The 22,620-nt window shown below is 43.0% G+C and overlaps 2 protein-coding genes across 3 annotated transcripts; one reads left to right on the top strand and one right to left on the bottom strand.

Annotated features, from left to right (window-relative positions):
- The first annotated feature begins 677 nt into the window (after positions 1-677).
- Positions 678-7,573, top strand: LOC110785079 (surfeit locus protein 1). 2 transcript variants are annotated; one of them, XM_021989528.2, is made up of 6 exons: positions 678-913; positions 1,094-1,194; positions 5,384-5,619; positions 6,066-6,240; positions 6,325-6,608; positions 6,978-7,573. In XM_021989528.2, exons 1-6 carry the CDS (start codon positions 754-756, stop codon positions 7,045-7,047), a joined length of 1,026 nt encoding a protein of 341 aa, XP_021845220.2. In that variant the 5' UTR covers positions 678-753; the 3' UTR covers positions 7,048-7,573. The 2 variants fall into 2 exon arrangements, with proteins under 2 accessions (XP_021845220.2, XP_056699833.1); XM_056843855.1 differs by having other exon boundaries at positions 737-913; positions 5,404-5,619.
- A 10,378-nt stretch (positions 7,574-17,951) lies between these two features.
- LOC130459271 (uncharacterized) lies at positions 17,952-20,396 on the bottom strand. Its single transcript, XM_056826536.1, has 3 exons — positions 20,180-20,396; positions 19,849-19,932; positions 17,952-19,770 (listed from the first exon to the last, which is right to left on the bottom strand). The coding sequence occupies exon 3, from the start codon at positions 19,750-19,752 to the stop codon at positions 18,928-18,930; it is 825 nt and encodes a 274-aa protein (XP_056682514.1). The 5' UTR covers positions 19,753-19,770; positions 19,849-19,932; positions 20,180-20,396; the 3' UTR covers positions 17,952-18,927.
- Between the last annotated feature and the right edge of the window lie 2,224 nt (positions 20,397-22,620).

Raw genomic sequence — 22,620 nt, 5'->3', positions numbered from 1 at the left:
GCGAGAAAATGAAACCTCAGGGACATTTGGTGAATTATTGAAACAACGAGGGTATTTGGTGAATAAACTTAAATTTCGGGGGTATCTCATGAAAAATCCGTAAAATAAAACCTCAATTTTCTACTTTTGAATACCGTCGCGCGTAGCTTGTTTATTCATGGTAATAAATTCATCATTTTTTGACGGACATCCGTTTGCAATAGCCCGCGGTCCAGGGTGTCAAATATCCCAAAGAATTAATTAAAAAAAGATCCCCTTTATTTCAGGTATTCGGGGAATTCTCCTTAATAGACGAATACGGGATGCTGCGACCAAAGCGTATAAACTTCCGCGGACTTTCGCTGGAAGTTGAAATCGCAACAACAATCGCAATCCGGGTCGTTTTTTCGTAAATCAGATATGTGTGGAGCTAAAAGACATATAGCTAAAAGACCAAAAAGGAAGTACCATTCATGTTAAAAAAAGTACCGTTCTGTAAAAAAAAAAAAAAAGAAAAAAAAAAAAAGAAAGAAGTACCATTTTTGTTTGAAAAAGTACCATTCCATTTCTTTTACGTTTTTTTTTGTATTATATCTTTTGCTATGATATACTACATTTGCAAGCAAATATCATATATCCGAAAATACTTCGTGGTTGCAATCGCAATCAAACGAAAAAACCCTGTTAAAACGAGAATCTAAAAGCCAAAACCCCTCTCTATTCAAGTCATCAAGTGTAGCAGTGAAATTGTTGAAGCGAACAATTGAACATGAGATGGCTGCCTCCATTTCCAAAACCTTGACCAGAAACATTCGCCTCAGCCCCACCACTACGTCAACCCCTTCAATACATCGTTTTTTCACCACTTCTACTGCATCTGCATCTGCTCTTTCCGCCATTGATGATCCCACTCTTCCTCAACCTCAACAACAAGGTCTTTTTTTTTCTCTCTCCTTCTTTCGCATTTGTTTCACAATATTTTTGAATTCATGCTTTTTATTTTGAAGTATGACCCATTAAATTCCGGATTGTGATGATGATGATGATGATGATGATGATGATGATTATGATTATGATTATGATTATGATTATGATTATGATTATGATTGAGCAGGAAAGCAAGGGAGAGGAATATGGTCGAAGATGTTTCTCTTTCTTCCTGGGGCAATTACTTTTGGTCTCGGCACCTGGCAGATTGTCCGACGACAAGACAAGGTTCCCGTGCCACTCCCACCCTTTTATTTTTTTATATATGCTTGATTTTGATGCCGGTATTAGCTACCGATATGTTACTTAGACTGGCTCGCTTACTCGTGTTCTGTCACCACGGGTATAGACTCATATGAATCATATGATATGGTATGGGATATTTATGGAATGCAAGAAATGAGCTTTAGGGTTCTTGTTGGGGCTGATTAATGGCATGCCGGTTGTGGGAAGAATTATGGTACTGGAGCTGGATGTAGCCGGTACTCGGCTTAAGTCCAATGCATAGAAATGGAAGCTTGAGTTAAGCAATTAGGGGCATATGACATATCTGAGTCAAATTGTGATTAGTTAAGCTGATCTGAGTGTATGAAGACTATTTTTCTTGGGTGTCTTTTGAAGTTGAATCAGCCTTTTTTTCAAGGCTTGTTTCTTTTATTTAAGGTGATATTGTATTTTGAGCGAAATTCGCGGTCAATTGAGCTATCTGACTCAATTGTGGGCTTTTATTTAAGGTTCATCAAAAGAGGAAGGCTCATTTGAGTATATGGGATTGATCTCACTGTAATTGATATTAAATCAAGGTTTATTTTGGTCTTCGGGCTTCATTCTCTGTTAATGTCAATCAATAGAATTGGTGAGAACGACCAAAATGTGAGGATTTTCAAACTTCATATTGATCCGTATCTAAACTTAGGTCATCAATGCTATTAACTGAGTGAAGTTCTTTAATTGAACCTCTTGAAGCTAACTGAGCTGAGTGGTAGTTCTCTAGCAGCAACAAAGTGAATTACTATTTTAACAAGAATTAGGTAGGTAAATAACTTCAATGGATAACTTTGTCGATTTTTTCAAAAAACTCACGGGGTGGTATTCAGGTTTTCTTCTTCACATTGTAGAATTGTAGTAACTGCAAGAGTCCTAGGCTGGAGAGCCCAACATGAATATATGATGTATCTGATTGCTCCTACTCTTAGGTCTTTGCTCCTACTCACGGGCTGGGATTTATGTGTTGCCAGCAGATATGCCTTCAGTTTTCTGCTGATGATTAAATTCTCGAATCAGATTCTGAAAGCTCTATGGGAAGACTACTTGTGGAGTTGTGGGTCAGTCATGTCTCTGCTAGCTCTTTTGATTTGAGTGGATCAAACTTATGAGATAAAGAGCTTGTTGAGCACCCTAGGAGATGACAGCTCGTGACATCCAGTTTTGGATTCTTTTTGGGGCTTCTGATGACTTGAAACGTAGTTGCTCTCTTTGAAGAGTGTGCTAGATGAAGAGTGTGCTAGATGTTGACTTCCCTGAGACCCTGAGTTCCCTCAACACATTGTCTCGCCATTTAAAGTTAAAGAAGGGGTGGGAAATAAATTAGATATCTTGGTGGGTGACTTTTGTTGTAGGCTCTGTTCTGTTCGACTTATTTTGACTTATTTCAGACAAGATAAGCTATGTTACTCGGACTCGGGTACAACCGTACAGGTGTCGGACACGGTATGGATCCGAGTGTCAGACCCGCTAAAGTTAAAATTTCAAGATACGGGGACCCTGTCCTATTTTTAGACTCGGGTATGGGGACATGGAAAAAAGTTACAGAAAAGTAAATAAATGAAAGAAAAAGAAAAAAAAGAATTAAATTTCTTTTGAAAAAAAGAATGGAAAAAGTTTTCTTAAAGCAGCCCATGCTTTAGAAAAAAAAAGTGAATTGTATTCCTAATTAACAGATCTAGGTTTTATTAAAACTAGATTGGAAATTTTCTTAAAGCGGGGGATGACCAGCCATGTCTGACTGTCCGGCCAAGGATCCGGTACGGATTCCATACCCGGTTCAATGTCGTGTCGGGTCGACACGGGTATGAGCCCACAATAGGAGAGTCGAAGTAACACAAAAGATAAGTTCATATAAGTTCAATTAAGTTCAGAAAAAATAAGTTTTATCTAGATATTTTCGCACACAAAAAAGTTTATTTCTGACAAAATAAGAAAAATAAGTTCACATAAGTTCAATTAAGATTCCTTCAAAAAAGATAAGTTAAATTAAGATTCCTTCAAAAAAGATAAGTTCAATTAAGATCAGATAAATTCAATTAAGATCAGACAAAATAAGTCAAATAGCACGGAGCCGTAGTCGTGGCAAGAGGCCGATTTCCGCTTTACTGACTCCGGAGGGGTCATAGGTGGTATACAGGTAGGAACTCAAAAAATGTTAATGACTTAGTTGTGAAATGGGCAATTCACCATACTTCCCGCAGGTTTTTAGGGAAATTGATAAATATGTGGTCTGGGGCTTTACGAGACTGTTCATTGTGTTAGAATGTTGGTTGTTTCGTCAAGATGTGGGAGTGGGACGAGTAGTGGAAAATTGTAAGTACTTTGTACAAGTATATGTTTTTGTTATTGTGCTTAAGTGGTTATAGGGGTTCATAACCCATATAGGGTATCAAAGACTCTTAATGTAACTCTTTTATGTTTCAAGGTCAATGGAAAATTCTTTTTGAAGGGTTTGTTGAAACTGATAATTTGCTTGAATTGGTAATTGAATTTGAATCTCCGCTGAAATCAAGTAAAAATGATAACTGAAAAATGACAAAATAGTTTTTGCATGGATTTATATTTTACAAAAAATCATTTGGGAAAAGGGGAAAATATGAGGAAACAAAAAAAAAAAAAAGTCTTTGGTAAGACTAATTGATAGCTGATAGCTGATACTTCGTGTAAGGGCTTAAGTGAAGTTTATTGATAATTTAATTGTAAGTATATAATTTGTAATACTTTATTTATAATTTTAAATTAATTCCTGTCAAGTAATTGAAAGGGATTTTATTATCTTCTACTTGCATGACACAATAACATTTTTACCAAAAATTAATTTACCTTAGAAGTATTAATTAAATAAACATAATAATATGAAAAATAAGGATACTAACATAGTACATAGTTAACCAATTAGGGGTATCTGAAATATCTGAGTCCAATTGCGATTAGTTAAGCTGATATGAGAGAATGAAGCCTTTTTATCTTGGGTGTCGTTTGAAGTTGAATCAGCCTTTTTCATGGCTTTTTGCTTTTATTTAAGGTGACGTTGGCATTTAGAGTGAAATTCACGGTTAATTGTGCTAGCTGACTCAATTGGGTTATATTTTAGATTCAGGAAAAAGAGGAAGGCTCGTCTGAGTGTTTGGGGATTGATCTGACTGTAATTGACATCAAATTAAGGTTAATTTTGATCTTTGAGCTTCATTGTGGGTTATTGTCAATCAATAGAATTGCTTAGACCAAAATATGAGCATTTTCATCCTTCATATTGATCCATATCTAAACTTGGCTCATTTATGCTATAAACTGATTGAAGTTCTTCAACTGAAGCTCTTAAAGAAAACTGAGCTGAGTGGTTGCTCTACTGCAGCAACAAAGTGAATTATTCTTTTTAACAAGAATTAGATAGGTATATGAGCTATGGATATTCTTATCAAAATAAAATTTGGAACTCATGGGATGGTATTTAGGTCTTCTTCTCAAATTGTAGAAATGTAATATTACTGCTAGAGTGCTAGGCAGGAGATCCCAGTACGAATGTTGATGGATATGGTTGCTCCTACTCTCAGGTCTCTGAATCTCCTGGGGTGATTCTATAAGGGTGGAATCCAATGGAATAGTAGTCCCTTTGAACGTAAGGTCTCACGGGTACCACCAATTTCATAGCTTTCATTGCTTTGCTTGTCTTATGATGAGTGAAAAATATTTTGAGGAATGTGTTTCTTTGTCTACTGCCTTGCTCTGACATGAATGCTGTTGGTTGGCAATATTGATCTTCTCATTCTTCTCTATTGTTTTGATGTTTGAAGACATTGAACAATTCCCTGGTTATGTTTTGCTTACTTGTTACCTACTATTTTTCTGAAACAGATATTGGAGAAACTGTAGGTCTGATGTCATATGTTTGTTGTGTGTAGGAGCCAAGTACAATTGTACATACTCATGATCATATCAGTGTCATCTAATTGCTAGTGTTGTTGGGGGTTTTGATTTAATACTCCGGATTTTGTGAAACTCTTACTAAATGATTTTTTTCTATGGTGGATGCTTTACATGTGTGTTAACTTTTTAAGTTACTTGAATATTGAATATAAGTAGTAATTACTACCATCTGTATTTATTTTCTTAAACTACTTTGTTTGACTATAGATGTATACTGATGTAGATCAAAACATTGGACTACAGAAGAGAGAGGTTGACAATGGAGCCAGTTGAGTTTAATGTCATAGCTTCTGGTGAAAATTCAACTACTTTGGAGTTTCGGAGGGTGGTCTGTAGAGGAGCTTTTGATGAAAAGAAGTCAATATTTGTGGGTCCACGATCCAGAAGTATATCAGGCATTACAGAAAATGGATACTACCTTATAACACCTCTTGTGCCTATTTCTGGCAGTCTTAATAGGTGAGCTGATGATTGATAGACATGCTTGTGAATGTGTGCTTGTTCCATATTATATGTTGCATAAAGATACAATGTGTCATATTTTTTTCGCTCTCTCAGGGTTATTTCTTCGTCTCACACACTCGCCTTATTCCCTCTTAAGTAGTCTTTCTTCTGCATGTATTGTTTGAATCATTGTCTGCCGTAGATGGCTCACGATTCGTTAATAGTTGTCTGAGAGGGATCAGTGGAAAGAGAAGCTTGATAGATAAAATTTGGTCAGTTTGGGTAAAATCACATCTTAGTCATTTATTGACTACTTTTAGCCAAAATGACTGTTGTAGTAAAATCTTTGAATACTAATCTCTTTTGCTAATATTTCTCTGCTTTAGTTATGCATTTATTCTTTATAAGCGACATGTTTTGCTTGTGCTATGTTTTCTTCTGGCTGATGATACAAATTTCAGCATTCAGTCCCCAGTTTTAGTGAATAGAGGATGGGTCCCACGTTCTTGGAGGGACAAAGCACTGGAATCTTCTCAAGATCTTGGGGAAGATAAAAATATACCCAACTCTGCTTCATTGTCTGATGAAAATCGTTCTTTCTGGAGATTTTGGTCTAAAAAGCCTCAAACAGCTGAGGTTTACTTTGCACTGTTTCTCTTTATGTTACACTTGGTAAATGTATTGAAGATTAATCACATTTTGCCTGTTCTTCAAGTACAGGATCCAGCTCCGTCTGATACTCCTGTGGAAGTAGTTGGTGTGATTCGTGGGAGTGAGAATCCAAGCATTTTTGTTCCAGGAAATGATCCTACGTCTGGTCAGTGGTTTTTTGTTGACGTTCCTGCTATTGCCAATGCATCAGGCCTTCAACAGAATGCAGTCTACATTGAGGACATTAATGAAAATGTTAGCCCAATCAATCCATATCCGGTTCCAAAAGATGCAAGTACCTTGATTCGTAGCTCAGTCATGCCGCAAGACCATCTAAATTACACATTCACATGGTATGTGTTTTTCCAGTCTGACTTTGTGTGTAATTGCTGCCGAAGCTGTTAATTTGCTACTCTGGCTCTGGATGTCATGCTGCTTGGGTTAACATTAATGCAGTATGTTGTCTAGCTTTGTGTTGATGAGTAGGAAACTGTGTATACATAAAAAATGTTGCAGTGAGATGTAGATTGACAAAGAGAAATTATCATACCTGTTGCTAATTGGTTGAATGTCATTGAATTATGTTAGACAATACCAAATAAAGGTTATGGTGAGCCAAGGTGCTGCTTGCATTACTCTTGTATTGTCACAAAACAGAATTATGTTCTGCAGTAGTATCTTCATAGTCTATTTTCTAACAGTGATATTCATGTTTCATGCAGGTATTCACTGTCAGCTGCTGTGACGTACATGGCTTACAAAAGATTAAAGCCGAGAAAAGTACGGAGATAGTATCTAATTATGTAGGTCATTCCTGGGGATTTCCTTTTTCTCTGGAGTGTGTTGAAGAGTACTGCTGTCATACCAATTTTTGACGATTTTGCCTTATTTTGCTGTTGTGGTCAAAGTTTCCGGTACATACAACAAGCAGGTGACAGTATTAAGTTTCCAAACAAAACTTTAAGAATATAAATCTTGCTAGATATTGTAGAATTCACACATTAGAATGCAAAGGTTTTTTTTATTTTTTTTTTATTTTTAATCATAGAAGAAAAATCCTCTTACCCCGCATCTTGCGGGAGCCTCTTTGAGGCAATGGGGTAATGATAATGATGAATGAAGAAGAACAATGGTGTACAAGCGGACCGAACCATCAGGCTTTGTTGGGGTAAAGATGATGGTCCTCATTGATTATCCCTTGAATTATTGATGGAACTAGGGTGATCATCCAATAAAGGAAACGATTTGCTTTCGTCCCGATGTAACTTGGAATCTGGCTTTTGCTTCTCAATATAAATTTCCTATAAAAATATCATAATTCTATAGCTTTACTGTTAGCACATTGTTTAGTAGAATCATAGGTAACTGCTATGCTATTAAAGTCCCTTGCTCCTCCACATTACTCAACCCGGAGGAGCAAGGGACTTGAGTGGATTTCGTGTTCCCAGAAGCTGCCTGCCGATATTCTCTCTTTTGTTTAACTAGGAGTCCAGTAGAAGAACAGTAGAACACGATGAATTTTGTTTATGTAGAAGGGAGGGGCATCAATGTATGTGTTAATAGACGAAGTGAACTCTACCTTATAGTACATGATGTAGGCAAGTTTAAAGTAGTTTGGAAAAGACCTAGTACCCCGTACAACTTAGTGACATACTATGAGTTAAGACTTACACGCTGAGTGAAGGGCATTGATTTGTAATCATTCTCTTGTTCTTCCTCTTGTATAATGAATATAAATTACTACGTGCTATATTAATAATTGCTAACAACCTAATTAACATCCTACAAGAAGACCCGAAACACATAATGAGAGGAATTGTACAAAAAAGGAGACTGGAGTGCTACACATGTTCAAAGCTAAAAGAAAGTCTATGTGCATAGCTTTTGCAAAATCAAACTCAAATACTTTGCAGTTCATGTTAGAGATCAGACAACAGAGTACTGTAAGAGAGACAAACTCATAGTACTCGTAGTTCAAAGTAATTTGGAAAGAGCTAGTACTCTGTACACGGTGTACCCGGGTGTATCTAATAATTTTCACATCAATAATTAAAGTGAAGGAAGGAAGGCAGGCAAAGAACTTTGAAGACCTTCAAAAAAACAACATATCATACTTGTCATTAACCTATAAACAACCGGTTAAGGTAGTACTTTAAATTCTGAAACTAAGAAAATAGTCCTAATTTTTACTCTGACTAAAAATGATGTACGCCAAACTTTCACTCTCCTTTAACAGGATCGTAAGAGACAAACTCAACACCTTTTTATCTTTATAGAGAACATCTCTTTACGCTAAGATGAGGACATCAACAAATTCAAAGCCCATTTATCTTTATAGAGAACATCAACTTGAAACCCTCTACTCCCAAATCATAGGCCGCAAAATATTACAAATGGAAAATAATTAGGCTTATGATTCATGTCATTATGTGACTTAGTCAATCAATTTTTTTCAATTCAAAACCCATAAGTTTTTCAATTTGTTAATCTTATAGTTGATCACATTCAGAAAATGCGATCAGAATATATACAAACAGGATGCAACTCTTGCTCAAAACTGCTGTCATCGACCACCTAAAGAACTAATTGAAACACCATTAACAGAAGAACAATCACGACCACTTTGTTGCGTTCCATTCCAAGAAGCAACTCTCCGTTGTGTAAACCCAAGTTGTGTTGGATAGGGGTGTAAACGAGCCGAGCCGAGCCGAGCCGAGCCGAGCTTTACCCTGTTCATGTTCATGTTCATTTAACTTATGCGAGCTCGAGCCCGAGCCCGAGCCCGAGCTTTTAACCGAGCTCAAAAATCTGTTCAAGCTCGTTTCGTTTAAAAGATTTTGTGTTCGCGAACTGTTCGTGAACAGCTCATTATTAATCGAGCCGAGTTTATAAACGAGAGTTTTTCATGAACGAGCATTCTTAAACGAGCTTTAGAGTATAACCACTTGAAAATCTAACAAATTATAATCATATCTAATAATAAAGATTAAAGTACATTACTTTATTTGATAAACAAACTAATAATTTAAAAAGAGTCAAAGAGCACTAATTTAGCAATTAAAATTTTATTTCAAAATATGTTTACTCTATTATAGATTTCAAAAGTCAAAAACATGATTTTTATTTATATTTGAAAAACGTATATATGGTAAAATATGATACATAACATAACTAGACGAACTTGTTCACGAACATAAATGAACGAGTTGTTAATGAACATAAATGAACGGGTTGTTCATGAACTTAAATGAACGAGCATACCTATGTTCATGTTCAAGCTCGTTTATTAAGCGAGCTTCAAAAGTTGTTCAAGCTCGGCTCGTTTAATAAATGAACGAACATGAACGAGCTTTAAACGAGCCCGAGCCCGAGTAGTTTATTGACCGGCTCGGCTCATTTACACCCCTAGTGTTGGATGAGGAATATAACTTCACTCTATATCATGCATACAACCGTGGTAATGCTTGGTGTATCTTCAGAAAATTCTTGTACAGACAACAATCCTACTTGTATGCACCTTAATATCTCTGCTTGGAAGTCTAATGCTAAAATCGCTGGATCAAGCAATGACAAAATGTCATCCCCATTCCACAATTGCTTAAAACCCTGCATATATCAAATCAATAAAGGAGTGTTAAGGCATTAACACATAAAGAGTTTAGATATTTATTGTGACAAGTTTATTAGGTAATACAACCAAACGGTACCAAACACACTAACTTAAAGCATATAGACAGAAAAAATCCATTTATTGCATACAGGGAAATCAAAGCTTAAGATAACAGAGCTCCAGAGAAGTAAAAGGCTATGTCATACTTCAAACCAAAGCATAATGGTCAACGATTTAATGTTGCAGATGCTTCTTATATTAATTTTCACCGCAATAGCGAAGGATAAGCATAATCATTCAACTGTTAAATAACAATTCCATGCCTAAAATTAACTTTTTTAATTCGTAACCCATAATTCACAATAAAGCCTTGAACATTGCAACAATTGGTTTCAGCATTGGTCTATAATTTAATTAAACAAAAAAAATCAAAATTATAAAAAGGCAAATTTGCCAAAAAGGACCTTTTATAACACAAATTTTGCGAGAAAGGACCTTATATAATTTTTTTTGTGAAAACACACCTTAAAGTAATTTTTTTTGCGAGAAAGGACCTAAGGAAATTTTCCGGCATTGACTGAGCTTTTCCGGCCATTGACTTGCACGTGAGCAGCACGCGTGGCTTACGTTGGCTAAAGACATTGATTTTCCCGAATCTTGAATTTTCAAACTTGATTTTATTTCGACTTTTTTTTCAACTTTAGGTTTTAAATCTTAGAATTTTGGAGGAAAATTGGGTGTAATTAGCAAAATAAAGCCACACGTGCTTCTCACGTGCAAGTCAATGGCCGGAAAAGCTCAGTCAATGCCGAAAATTTACTTTTGGTTGTCTTTCGCAAAAAAAAAGTACATTAAGGTGTGATTTCACCAAAAAAAAATTATATAAGGTCCTTTCTCGCAAAAAAATTTACATTAAGGTGTGATTTCACAAAAAAAATTATATAAGGTCCTTTCTCGCAAAATTTGGATTATAAAAGGTCCTTTTTAACAAATTTGCCTTATAAAAATAAAAACTTTCTGTTTGGGCTCCCAATTGACTCTCAATTGGGCCACTAAGTCCAAAGCCCAATGGCTCTAAACAACAGCATCAAACCTACCAATGGCTATTCAGCCATCCATTAAGGCCCAAGGCCCAATAGCAATAAATGACCTATGGGCATTTATTATGCAAACACTATAAATAGGCCGCCAAGGCTCACACCTCAAGGTACGTCGAATTTACCGCCTTAAGACTACTCTTCTAGAGAACTTCTCTCTAGAATCCGAGCATCGTTCTTACTTAGGCATCGGAGGGGCTTTCCTCGGAAACACCCCCGAGGCTAGTGACTTTGCTCTTGTGCAGGTGAATTCGGACTCTACTCATTCAAACAAGCAAGATCTTCAACACATACAAAAGGGCCTTCATTCGAAGCCCATTGTTTCCATCTTTACAACACCGGAACAATTTGGCGCCGTCTGTGGGGAAGAACACTTCAAAGCCTTTGAAAGACATCAATCACCTCTTTCCGCGAAAATGGTGAATGATGTTGTTAACAACAATGACGACGATATGATGGTGCGGTCAGATTCAGAATCTGACCAAGAGGAGCACCCTCAATCGATGGCGAGGTCACAGCCAAGCAGAGCTACGACCGCCACAAATGCAGGACCTCCAATTCCAACTAGGGAAGAGCTCACTGCGGCCATGACCATCATGCAAAACTTCCTCTTCAATGAGAAGCAGCAAGGACTGGCAAATGACCGCAGAGAAGAGAGGAGGACCAGGCGAAGGCTGAACGAGCCACCCAGTGCGGAAGTGTCCAGACCCGAACGAGAACTCCTTCCCTTGACAGGTACACACTTGACGTCGAGGTGGATGGAAAGCACGTGGGACACCCAAAAAAGGGCACAACAGCAACCAGATTGGTTTGCGAGACCATCGCCTACTCCAACAGCTCTCCAAAGCGAATCGACTACTCGTAACACTCGGGTCCGAAGCTCGGTGCTCAGCAGGTTGAGGCCCTCGGTCCACTCAAGGTTAAGACCCTCGATCCATACGAGACTCGGGGTGGGCGAGCCAAGCAGATCTAGCGAACGACCCGAGGTCAGTAGCCGAGAGAGAAGAAGAGACAGGAGGCATGATCGAACCCCTAGCCCCCATCGTACGCCCGAACGTTCTAATCACAGAACCTCGGCAAACGAAGGCATCAGGGCTAGACTCGGGAAAAGAATCATGACTCCCACGTCATCCCCTTTCTCGGACGAACTGATCATGGAAGAAATACCGAAGGTAAGACTGCCAGCGCACCTGACCTACAGCGGAATCACAGATCCGAGGGATCATGTCATCTCCTACGAGCAGCAAATGTTCTTGAGTCCCTACTCCGAAGCATGCTGGTGTAAATATTTCCCAACCACGCTAACCGGAGTGGCGGGAGAGTGGTTTAGATCGCTGTCGAAGGGATCGATCAAGAGCTGGAAAAAGCTGAAAAAGAGATTCTGCACACAGTTCGTGAGCAACAATCGCCCCGAGCGAACCACAGCAGAACTGACCTCAATCCAACAAGAAAGAGACGAAAGTCTGAGAGAATTCATGGCCAGATTCATGAAGGAATCAACAAACATACCAAACTTGCAGCCAGACGTGGCCATCTTCGCCTTGAAGCACGCGCTCCAGGAGGGGAAGTTCCGTGACGAACTCTCAATGAAGAACCCCTCCAGAATAGCTGACGTGCTCCAAATGGTTGATGCGTTCATCAGAACCGAAGAGTTCAACAAGGCCGCTGCAAGATTGAAAGGATCGTCGGATCCGAGAGACACAAAGAATACACAGAGCAAGCCCGAGGGCAGCTCAAGGAAGGGGAAAGAGAAAGTAGGAGCTAGAGAGATGGGCCCGAAGAAAGACGGGAGAAGGGGTGAACTTCAACCCAAGTACACCAACTACACTCCACTAGCTCTGCCCCGAAAAGAGATATTTAGCCTCAACAGAAATGACGAAAAGTGGAAACTACCTGGGAAGCTCAAGTCCAACCCAGCTCGGAGAAACAAGAACAAATGGTGCGAGTTTCATGATGACTTCGGTCACCACACCGAAAAATGCAACTCGCTGAAAGACAACATTGAGGACCTCGTTCGCCGAGGCTACCTGAAACAGTACTTGTTAGACCGAAGGGAGGAAAAAGAAAAGGCCGCAAGCGGCAAACAACACGAGCAACCCCAGAAAAGGGTCTACGAAGCAACAGGGCACAAGAAGAATGACATCCTAGTGGTGTTCGGGGGACAGAAGTCTGGCCAGGCCAGCAAAAAACACCTAAGAGCCCTCTCCCATCGGGTCAACTTCAGCGCGGTGGGAGACAACCAGCCACACCCCCCGAACATGACCTTCACTGCTGATGATTGCTTCGGAGTCCAGTACAAACATGACGATCCTCTGGTCATTTCCATGGACCTCAATAACCACAACGTACATCGAGTGTTAGTCGACGGAGGAAGTGCCGTCAATATCATCTTCAGAAACTGCTTCGAGCAGCTGATCCTCGAAGAGCCAGAGGAAGCACTGACGAAAGTCAGTTATCCTCTGATCGGATTCAACGGATCCGCAGCTATCCCTCGAGGAAAGATCACCCTACCAGTCACAGTGGGTGAAGGCCAGGCAGCAAAAACCCTTCGGGACGAATTTTTGGTGATGGACTGCGACTCCGTATACAACGTAATCATGGGGAGAACCATGATTCACAAGATGCAAGCAGTCCCCTCCACATACCACCAGCTGATGATATACGTCTCGGATGCAGGATTCGCCGAACGAATCAGAGGTGATCAAGAAGTGGCGAGAAGAACCTGCCACACTGCTGTCCGAAAGCCCAAACTAGGGGACGGCCCCGAAGAAGAAAAGGGAGCTACGGGAGAGGAAAGCGAGGCAAAAGGAGAAGAGCAAGCACGAGCAGCTTGTCTCCCGCAGAAGTTGATGCCCGCCCCGAAACCCTATCTCCCGAACCAGATCAAGAAATGGAGGATATCTTCCTCGAAGAGGATTCAGACAGGAGCGTCCGAATAGGCAAGGGCCTAAGCTCGGGGCTCCGAATCGATTTGATCCGATTACTCAGGGATCATAAAGACATCTTTGCATGGTCAGCAGCAGATATGCCAGGGATAAATCCGAAGCTGATTTGTCACAAGCTGGACGTCAACGCTGAAGCTCGGCCAGTCAAGCAAAAAAAGAGGAACTACTCCTCGGAGAAAAACAAAGCCATCGCCGAGGAGGTGAAAAAGTTGCAGGAGGCCGGATTCATTGAACCATGCATGTATCCGAAATGGCTAGCCAACGTGGTGATGGTCAAAAAAGCGAACGGCTCCTGGCGAATGTGCGTGGATTTCACAGACCTGAACCGAGCCTGCCCCAAAGACTGCTATCCCCTGCCAAGGATAGATCAATTGGTTGACTCCACCAGCGGCCATGCACTGCTCAGCTTCATGGATGCCTTTTCAGGCTACCACCAAGTATTCATGCACCCCGATGACAGAGCAAAGACAGCGTTCATCACAAGCGCAGGAGTGTTCAACTACAAAATGATGTCTTTCGGCTTGAAAAATGCCGGAGCCACCTACCAGAGGCTAGTTGATCACGTCTTCGCCGACCAGAAAGGGAGGAATGTGGAGGTCTATGTGGATGACTCCATCGTAAAAAGCATCAAGGAGGAAGACCACGTCAAAGACTTGGCAGAGACCTTCGGAAATCTGAGGAAATACAGCATGAAGCTGAACCCAAAAAAATGCGTCTTCGGGGTGAAGTCAGGGAAATTCCTCGGATTCATGGTGAGCGAAAGAGGAATTGATGCGAACCCGGACAAAGTCCAAGCGGCATTGGATTTACCCGAGCCGAAGACCAAGAGAGATGTGCAGAGGCTAACCGGCAGGTTAGCCGCACTAACAAGGTTCATATCAAAAGCCTCGGACAAGGGAGCCCCCTTCTTCAAAGCACTAAAACCAAAGAACCTCCCCGGAGGAGAAGCAGAACCAGTCAAGAAAAAGGGGGTTCCGAGGAAAGTGGATCCCGAACTGATATGGGAACAGGAGCAAAAAGAAGCTTTTCAGCAACTCAGAGCCCACCTAGCTCAACTGCCGACACTGGCCAGACCAAAGGAGGGGGAAACCCTGTACCTATATGTCGCAGTTAGCCCTGGAACCGTCAGCGCAGTGCTTCTTCGGGAAGAAGAAAAGAAGCAACAGCCAATCTACTTCACCAGCCGAACACTCACTGGGGCCGAAACCCGGTACCCACTCATCGAGAAAGTCGCATATGCAGTAGTGGTAGCTGCACGAAAACTGAGGCCATACTTCGACTCCCACCAGATCACAGTGCTAACTGACCAACCGCTCGAAAAAGTACTCGACAAAATAGAGAGGTCAGGAAGATTGGCTGCCTGGGCCTTCGAACTATCAGAGTTCGGCATCAAATATCAGCCGAGGACAGCAATCAAAGCACAAGCATTGGCAGACTTCTTGGCCGAGTGCTCATACCAGGAAATGCTGGATGATACGAAAAGCACTTGGGAGGTCTTCACTGACGGATCTTCCACAATAAACGGCTCAGGAGCAGGAGTTGTACTAATCCCCCCGACGGGGAAAAGCATAGAGTATGCATTGAAGTTCGGCTTCAAAGCAACTAACAACGAGGCCGAATATGAGGCCGCAATCGCAGGGATAGAGCTTTGTTTATCCCTGGAGGCCGAGCATGTTTGCCTCAAAACTGATTCCCAGCTTGTAGCCAACCAGATCCGAGGGGAGTATGAGGCCAAATGGCCCAGCATGACAGCTTACTTAGCAAAAATTAAATCCTTAACGTCAAAGTTAAGATCCTTTGAAGTCATTCTCATCCCCCGAGGACAAAACACGCAAGCAGACGCACTGTCAAAACTCGCAAGCTCAACACTCATCGACCTAAACAGGTCGATCCACGTGGAGGTTCACCAAGAGAGAAGCATTGACTTGCCACCCACCACAGTATGCAGCTTACGTACCGAACCCAGCTGGATGGACGCAGTAGTTGCATACAAAGAAAGGGGAGAACTTCCCGAGGATAAGCTGCAGGCAAGAAAACTGAAAAGATTCAACAAGTGGTTCATCATCAGCGCCGAAGGAGAGCTCATGAGGAAATCATTCTCTGCTCCGCTGCTAAAATGTGTGGGTCCAACAGACGCTGACTACATCCTAAGGGAAATCCACCTCGGGATATGCGGAAACCACATCGGAGGCAGGACATTGGCACATAAAGCCCTTCGGGCCGGGTACTGGTGGCCCACTATGGTTTCCAAGGCAAAGCAGATGGCAAGGAAATGCGAGAAATGCCAAAAGTTCGCACCAGCCATCCATCAACCAGCTCAAACCCTACAATCAACACTGTATCCCTTACCATTCGCACAGTGGGGGTTAGACATCATTGGTCCCTTCCCCTCAGCGACGAACCAGAAGAAGTGGTTGATTGTAGGAGTCGACTATTTTAGCAAATGGATCGAAGCCGAAGCTGTCTCCTCCATCACCGAACCTCAGGTCCGCAAGTTCATATGGCAGAACATCATCACAAGGTTCGGCATACCAAGACTGATGGTCTTCGACCACGGGAAACAGTTCGACAACACCCCGTTGCAAAAGTGGTGCAAACAGTTCGGCATACACCTAGCGTACTCGGCAGTCTGTCACCCACAAAGCAACGGGCAAGCCGAAGCTGCTAACAAACTCATCCTCAATGCACTCAAGAAAAGAGTCGAGGATGACAAAAACAAATGGTTAGAAGAGCTACCCGGAACGCTATGGTCCCTTCGGACCACTGAGAAAGAAGCTACCGGGCAAACACCGTTCCACCTTGTATACGGATCCGAAGCTGTAATCCCTGTGGAGATCGGAACAGAAAGCCTGAGGATCCAGGCATACAACAGGTATGATGGGCTCCAAGGAGAAAGCAACAACCAACTTCTGTCCGAAGCTCTCGATCTACTGGACGAAGCTCGGAACGATGCAAGGACACTCAACGCAGCCTATTTGCAGAGGGTCAACAAGCATTACAACCGAAGAGTCAACGCCAGACCCCTAAAAGTCGGTGATCTAGTACTCAGAAACGCCGCCTCGGTTCAGAAAGGACGGATCCATGGCAAACTCTCAGCCACTTGGGAAGGACCATACATCATCCATTCCGAAAAAAGGCCAGGCACGTTTATGCTGAAACAGTTAGATGGAACAATTTTGAAGAACCATTGGAATACCGATGTTCTCAAGAAATATTTTGTATGATCTCTGTCTGTAAACCAAGTAAGTTGTTTAATGAGAAGAGGAAAGCCATTGGCACCATGAGTTTCATTAAACTTATCTCTATATTTATTGTCCCTTTATATATACATGCAGCCTCGGATCTGATCAATCCGAGACTAAAAACAGGATTGACTTTGCCCATTCCTTGATAAAATGCAAGAAATGACCAAATCATACACTTCAGGGAATCGTCCAGAATCCTCGGATTCGCGGTACCCTAATAAAATTTGTTCGCAACAAACAGTCGCTCGAATCAAGTTATAAAACTCCGGCTCAGATCCACGGATCGCCGAAGGCATAACTAAGAGGCAGACTAGCGATCTCTTGCCCAGGTTTCCGAACCACAAGAGATCGGAAGAACAATCCAAACCTCTGAGCAGATCGACGGATTTGAAGAGTCTGGAAACTAAAGAGTCTCTTAGCAGATCTACGGATTTGAAGAACTCGCAAAACTAAAGAGTCTCTTAGCAGATCTACGGATTTGAAGAACTCGCAAAACTAAAGAGTCTCTTAGCAGATCTACGGATTTGAAGAACTCGCAAAACTAAAGAGTCTCTTAGCAGATCTACGGATTTGAAGAACTCACAAAATCAAAGAGTCTCTTAGCAGATCTACGGATTTGAAGAACTCGCAAAGTTAAAAAGTCTCTTAACAGATCTAAGGATTTAAAGAGCTCGCAAGATCAAAAGGTTTTTAGCAAGTCTACAGAAAGAGGAGCTCGAGAAATCTACGGATTTAAAGACCTAAAATTGCGAAAGTACAAGTTAAAAAGAAGCAGCCAAGTAACAAACATTCATTTTTTATTCAATATTTGGGGGGAGTACAAATACATTGAAAGCCTCAAAAATTGAAAACAAAATGAAACAGTTAAAATCGGCAGCCATCAACAGACAATACCGGCCTACCGAAGTACTAAAGAAAACAAAAATAAATGAGTACAACGCAGCGCCGAGGCAAAAGGGGGAAAGGCAAGCACATGTTCGGAAGTCCTCAACTGGAACCGACCGACTCTGAAGAAGACGACTGCCCGAATCCCTAACTCTTGGGAGTCTCAGGAGCATCCCCCAGGGGAGCATCCTTCGAAGAACCCCCAGCAGTAGTATCACCTTCGGAAGTCGCCTTCTGGGCCCGAGCCTCTGCAAGAGCAGCTTGGCGTTCAGCTTCAGCTTCGTCTCGATCGGCCTGGCACTCCACCAAGTGATCCTGGGCCCTCATCCAGAGCGGAACCTTCTCATTCCAAGGGAAATGAGGCATATGCTTCGCGAACATCCGCCGAGCACCCAGGATGCCATTCCAGTATTGCTCCCTACACTGATCAGCAGTGTAGAGGTCAACTCTCTCTTGCTCCAATTTCCGAATGGCAGCATCCTTCTCTCGGATCTTCAGCTGGAGAACGGGCACCTTGTCAGCTTGGTTCTGAACAATCTCCCGATGTTTGACAAACTGCTGAAGCCTCGCCTCCGCTTCCTGGCTCTGCTTAATGGCCGCCTCAAATTTAGAAGTCATCTCCTTGAGAAGACTGTCCTTTTCTTCAAGTTCGCTCGCAAACTTGGCGGCCATTTCTTTCCTCTCCTTGTCGAAGGAAGCTATCTTTTCAGCATCCTCCTCGACTCGGAAAGTAAGCTTCCCAACTTCGGCCCCGATCTGCTCAGCCGATTCCCTAGCCTCACGACTGTACCGAAGGTACAGTTGCTTGAGGTCCACCATCTCGGCCATGAGCTGCCCAGCCTTCTGGTCCAAGACAGGGATATCACGAGCATAAGCCTCCTGATACCTCCTCAGTTGCCTCTCCTCAACCGAGCTACACTCGGAAGCGAACGAGGACAAGAAAACAGCCTGGGAAAGAAGAAAAGACGAGAAAAGATGAGGAAAGAAGAAAACAACAAACCAAAAACGGAACTCAAAACAAAATTTCCAACACTTACCTCATTCAGATAATATTGGGCCATCATAGCTGGGTTCCTCTCCTCAGCTCCAGGAACCCTCCACTGCGGGTTGGCCCGAAGAAGATTCTCCCGTGCAGCTTCGGGACCCACCAAAGATCCCACGTGAGCCATGGGGTTCTCCCCCAAAACCGGAGCTCTAGCATAGCGAGCCATCGCCTCCCTTACCTCCTCGGGGATCCGTTTCAGCGGAACATCCGAGCAAGGGTCAGCGTGGATCAGTCTATCCAGGGCCGAGGTCGAAGTAGAGCCCAAGGTCGAGTGGCGCCTCTTCCTCGTCAGACCCTGCTCGGGTTGCTCCTCCTCAGCAGAAGGGACCTCCTTCTCAGCTTCGGGAACCTCTATGTGAGCTTCGGTGAGATCCACCATCTCCTTATCTGGACTTTTCTCCCTTTCGAGAGAAACGTCAGCAGATTCTTCCTTCTGCTCGGCCACAATAGGGACATCCGAGCCAGGAACAAGGTCGGCTTCAATTGCCTCCATCACCTTGGTTATATCCTGGATCTCGATCCCTAAAGCAGCAGACGGCTTCAGCGGAGAGGGGATGGTATCTTCCTCAGCCAACGGTTGGTCCACGGGCGGCGGTTCCGCAACCACCACACTCTTCAACTTCTGCCCTGGCAAGGGCATGAAGTGAAGGAGATTTTTGGGAGGAGGCATGACTTCCGAAACCGCTTCCTACAGGGCAAACGCTCAAAGGTCAGTTTCAGAAAAAGAGAGAACGGACCACAAAAAGCTCCAAGTCAGAACAAATACCTTCTCCGAAGACTGAGAAGCTTTCGCTTTCTTCGGATGCGCAGAAGGCCTCAAAAGAGTGCTGCCCTTCCTTTTGCGCTGATCCTAAACAGAGGAGACCAAGGGTCAATAAATGTAAAAGAAGACAAAGGAAGGAATAAAGAAAAATCGCGAAGTACCCGGTTCCTAGATAAAGAGATATCTATCCGAGCCGGAGATGAAACCGAAGGAACGGCACGCGGCACAGCGTCAGTCCCAGGACCCTAAAAAGATGGTCCAGGACCAAGACGTTAGCCGACGGCCAACCAGAAAGAAAGACAAACAAAATACTTCGAGATATAGAAACACTCACCGGATCCGAGGTTGTCCTCAAATCAGGGAGCACGACTTTCACTGGAACAGCTTCGGGAGAAGAGGCAGAATCCCACGGATCAGCTCGAACTTCAGATATCCGAGCGACACCCGACGGAGACAGCACGTAATCCTTCAAGCGAGGATTACGAGGATTCTCCTTCCCGAACTTGTAATCAGGGGCCGAGTCGTGAATGGTCTTCAGATCCAAAGAAATGCCCAAGACCACAGGATCAACAGAGCTAAAGCCGTACTCTGCAGAAACAAAGCACAAAACAAAGTCAATAAAACGAGACAAAAAGGAGGAGGACAAACTTACTAAAGCACGGTCCCAGCCGAAAGACACCTACCCCTGTCAAAAATCCTGCTGAGACCGGCAACAGCAAGAATGTCCTCCCGCAGGATATAGTTGAGGTTCGGGAGCCAGTTGGACGGCAGTTTGTAGTTGTCCTCCCGAGCCAAAAACCACTGGAGGAGATCCACGTAGTGGTGATGGTTCCGATCCGGAGCAGCCACGCTTCGCATATCAGGATCAGGAGTCACAAACCACTTCGGAGGGCGGTAAAAATGTTGATGCTTCGGATCTGTCGGCACACGAACGAACAACCACTCCGTCTTCCAATTATGATCAGAGCTGAGGTAAGGGTAGGCCGTAATGTAGTTCGGCTCCCCCTTCCTTCGGGATCTTTTGTTGATGATCCACCAACCATACCCATCCCCCTTGGAAGCGTGGTTGAAAGACAGATCGTGCAGATCCCGAAACACGGCAACAGAGCATGGAAAGTTAATAAAATCGCACACCCATCTAAATCCGATGATGTGCCTCATAGATTTGGGGGTAAGCTGGGCCAAACTGATGTTGTACGACACCAGGAGCTCGGAAACGAAGGGATCCAAAGGAAAGCGGAGACCGTTCTCCAAATGATGAGTATACACAGAGATGAACCCCCTCGGCGGATGAGTCACCCGAGGACGCTCCTGGTCGGGAAGCTCGCACCAGTACCCCAAGGCGTGCTGGATTCCGTATAACTCTTCGGCTCTCCGATGGTAGTTCCCCAGCTTCGCCTCCACCAACCAGTCACCACTGACCGATTTTTCCAAGGGACCATCGATCTTAGTGGTCTCATGCAGAATCGGGGCATACTTGCCCTGCGGATCAGCTTCAGTCCAATGAACTGGAAACTCAGGGTAAGAGCGGCGCACACCCGAAGAACCAGCTTTCTTACCAGAAGTTGCGCGTTCAGACACGCTAGACCCGCCAACAACATCATCTTTTGAAGCATCCCAACCAGTCGAACGCCTCTCCACCGGCCTCTCCGAAGGCCGACCCCTCGAAGTTTTCGGTAACCTTCCCGAAGGCACGTTCTCCCTCTCACTAGAGGAGCCAACGACGAACTTGCTCTTGCCCCTATTCTTTGCCATGGCCACGAATTCTCGGTCTAGGGTTGAGATTGAGGGGTAGAAGGAAAAACGAAGAAAAAAGGAGAATTCAGAAACAAATTACCTTTTTCCGAAGCGGAATTCGCCGATAAAACGAACAACACAAGTTCCCGAAGTCTAAAGTTGGCCGAATTTCGTAGATCTGAAGAAACAAATTGCACTGCGATCGCCGGAATTTAGAGAGAGAATGGGTTTGAAAGAAGGAGTAAAAAGTTCGAAAAGAGCAAAGCACCCCGTATTTATAGAAAAGAAAAGGGGCGCATCAACTTCCTCAACCCACGATCTCCACAACACAATACAACTCCCAACACTTGTCATCAATGCAAATCATCCCTTTTCAAAAAAGAGAGGGAACTTTCGGACTTCTGACAGCTGGAAACCCACCCATTTAATTCTAAATGGACCGGGTCTGGGGGGCATGTTGTTTGGGCTCCCAATTGACTCTCAATTGGGCCACTAAGTCCAAAGCCCAATGGCTCTAAACAACAGCATCAAACCTACCAATGGCTATTCAGCCATCCATTAAGGCCCAAGGCCCAATAGCAATAAATGACCTATGGGCATTTATTATGCAAACACTATAAATAGGCCGCCAAGGCTCACACCTCAAGGTACGTCGAATTTACCGCCTTAAGACTACTCTTCTAGAGAACTTCTCTCTAGAATCCGAGCATCGTTCTTACTTAGGCATCGGAGGGGCTTTCCTCGGAAACACCCCCGAGGCTAGTGACTTTGCTCTTGTGCAGGTGAATTCGGACTCTACTCATTCAAACAAGCAAGATCTTCAACACATACAAAAGGGCCTTCATTCGAAGCCCATTGTTTCCATCTTTACAACACCGGAACACTTTCTATCCTTGAGTCAAAGGTGTCCGAGGCTGTACACGGCCAAGCCAGACCGACGGAGTCGAAGACGACGACACAAACTTGATTCCGGGTATGATTGAAGCCTATCCCACCCCGCCATATCCCGTCCTCTTTTTTTTTTTTATTGTAAATGTA

The sequence above is a fragment of the Spinacia oleracea genome, chromosome 4 (assembly GCF_020520425.1).
Source record: "Spinacia oleracea cultivar Varoflay chromosome 4, BTI_SOV_V1, whole genome shotgun sequence".
NCBI classification, from domain to species: Eukaryota; Viridiplantae; Streptophyta; class Magnoliopsida; order Caryophyllales; family Amaranthaceae; genus Spinacia; species Spinacia oleracea.
This window is presented reverse-complemented; position numbering and strand designations above follow the sequence as displayed.

Bases quoted from the DNA above. Each gene is read 5' to 3' on its own strand.
- LOC110785079 (XM_021989528.2), top strand. From the start codon at position 754: ATGGCTGCCTCCATTTCCAAAACCTTGACCAGAAACATTCGCCTCAGC. The intron at 1,195-5,383 runs GTTCCCGTGCCA...ATACTGATGTAG, and splicing joins TTGTCCGACGACAAGACAAG to ATCAAAACATTGGACTACAG. The intron at 5,620-6,065 runs GTGAGCTGATGA...TACAAATTTCAG, and splicing joins ATTTCTGGCAGTCTTAATAG to CATTCAGTCCCCAGTTTTAG.
- LOC130459271 (XM_056826536.1), bottom strand. From the start codon at position 19,752: ATGCCTCCTCCCAAAAATCTCCTTCACTTCATGCCCTTGCCAGGGCAG.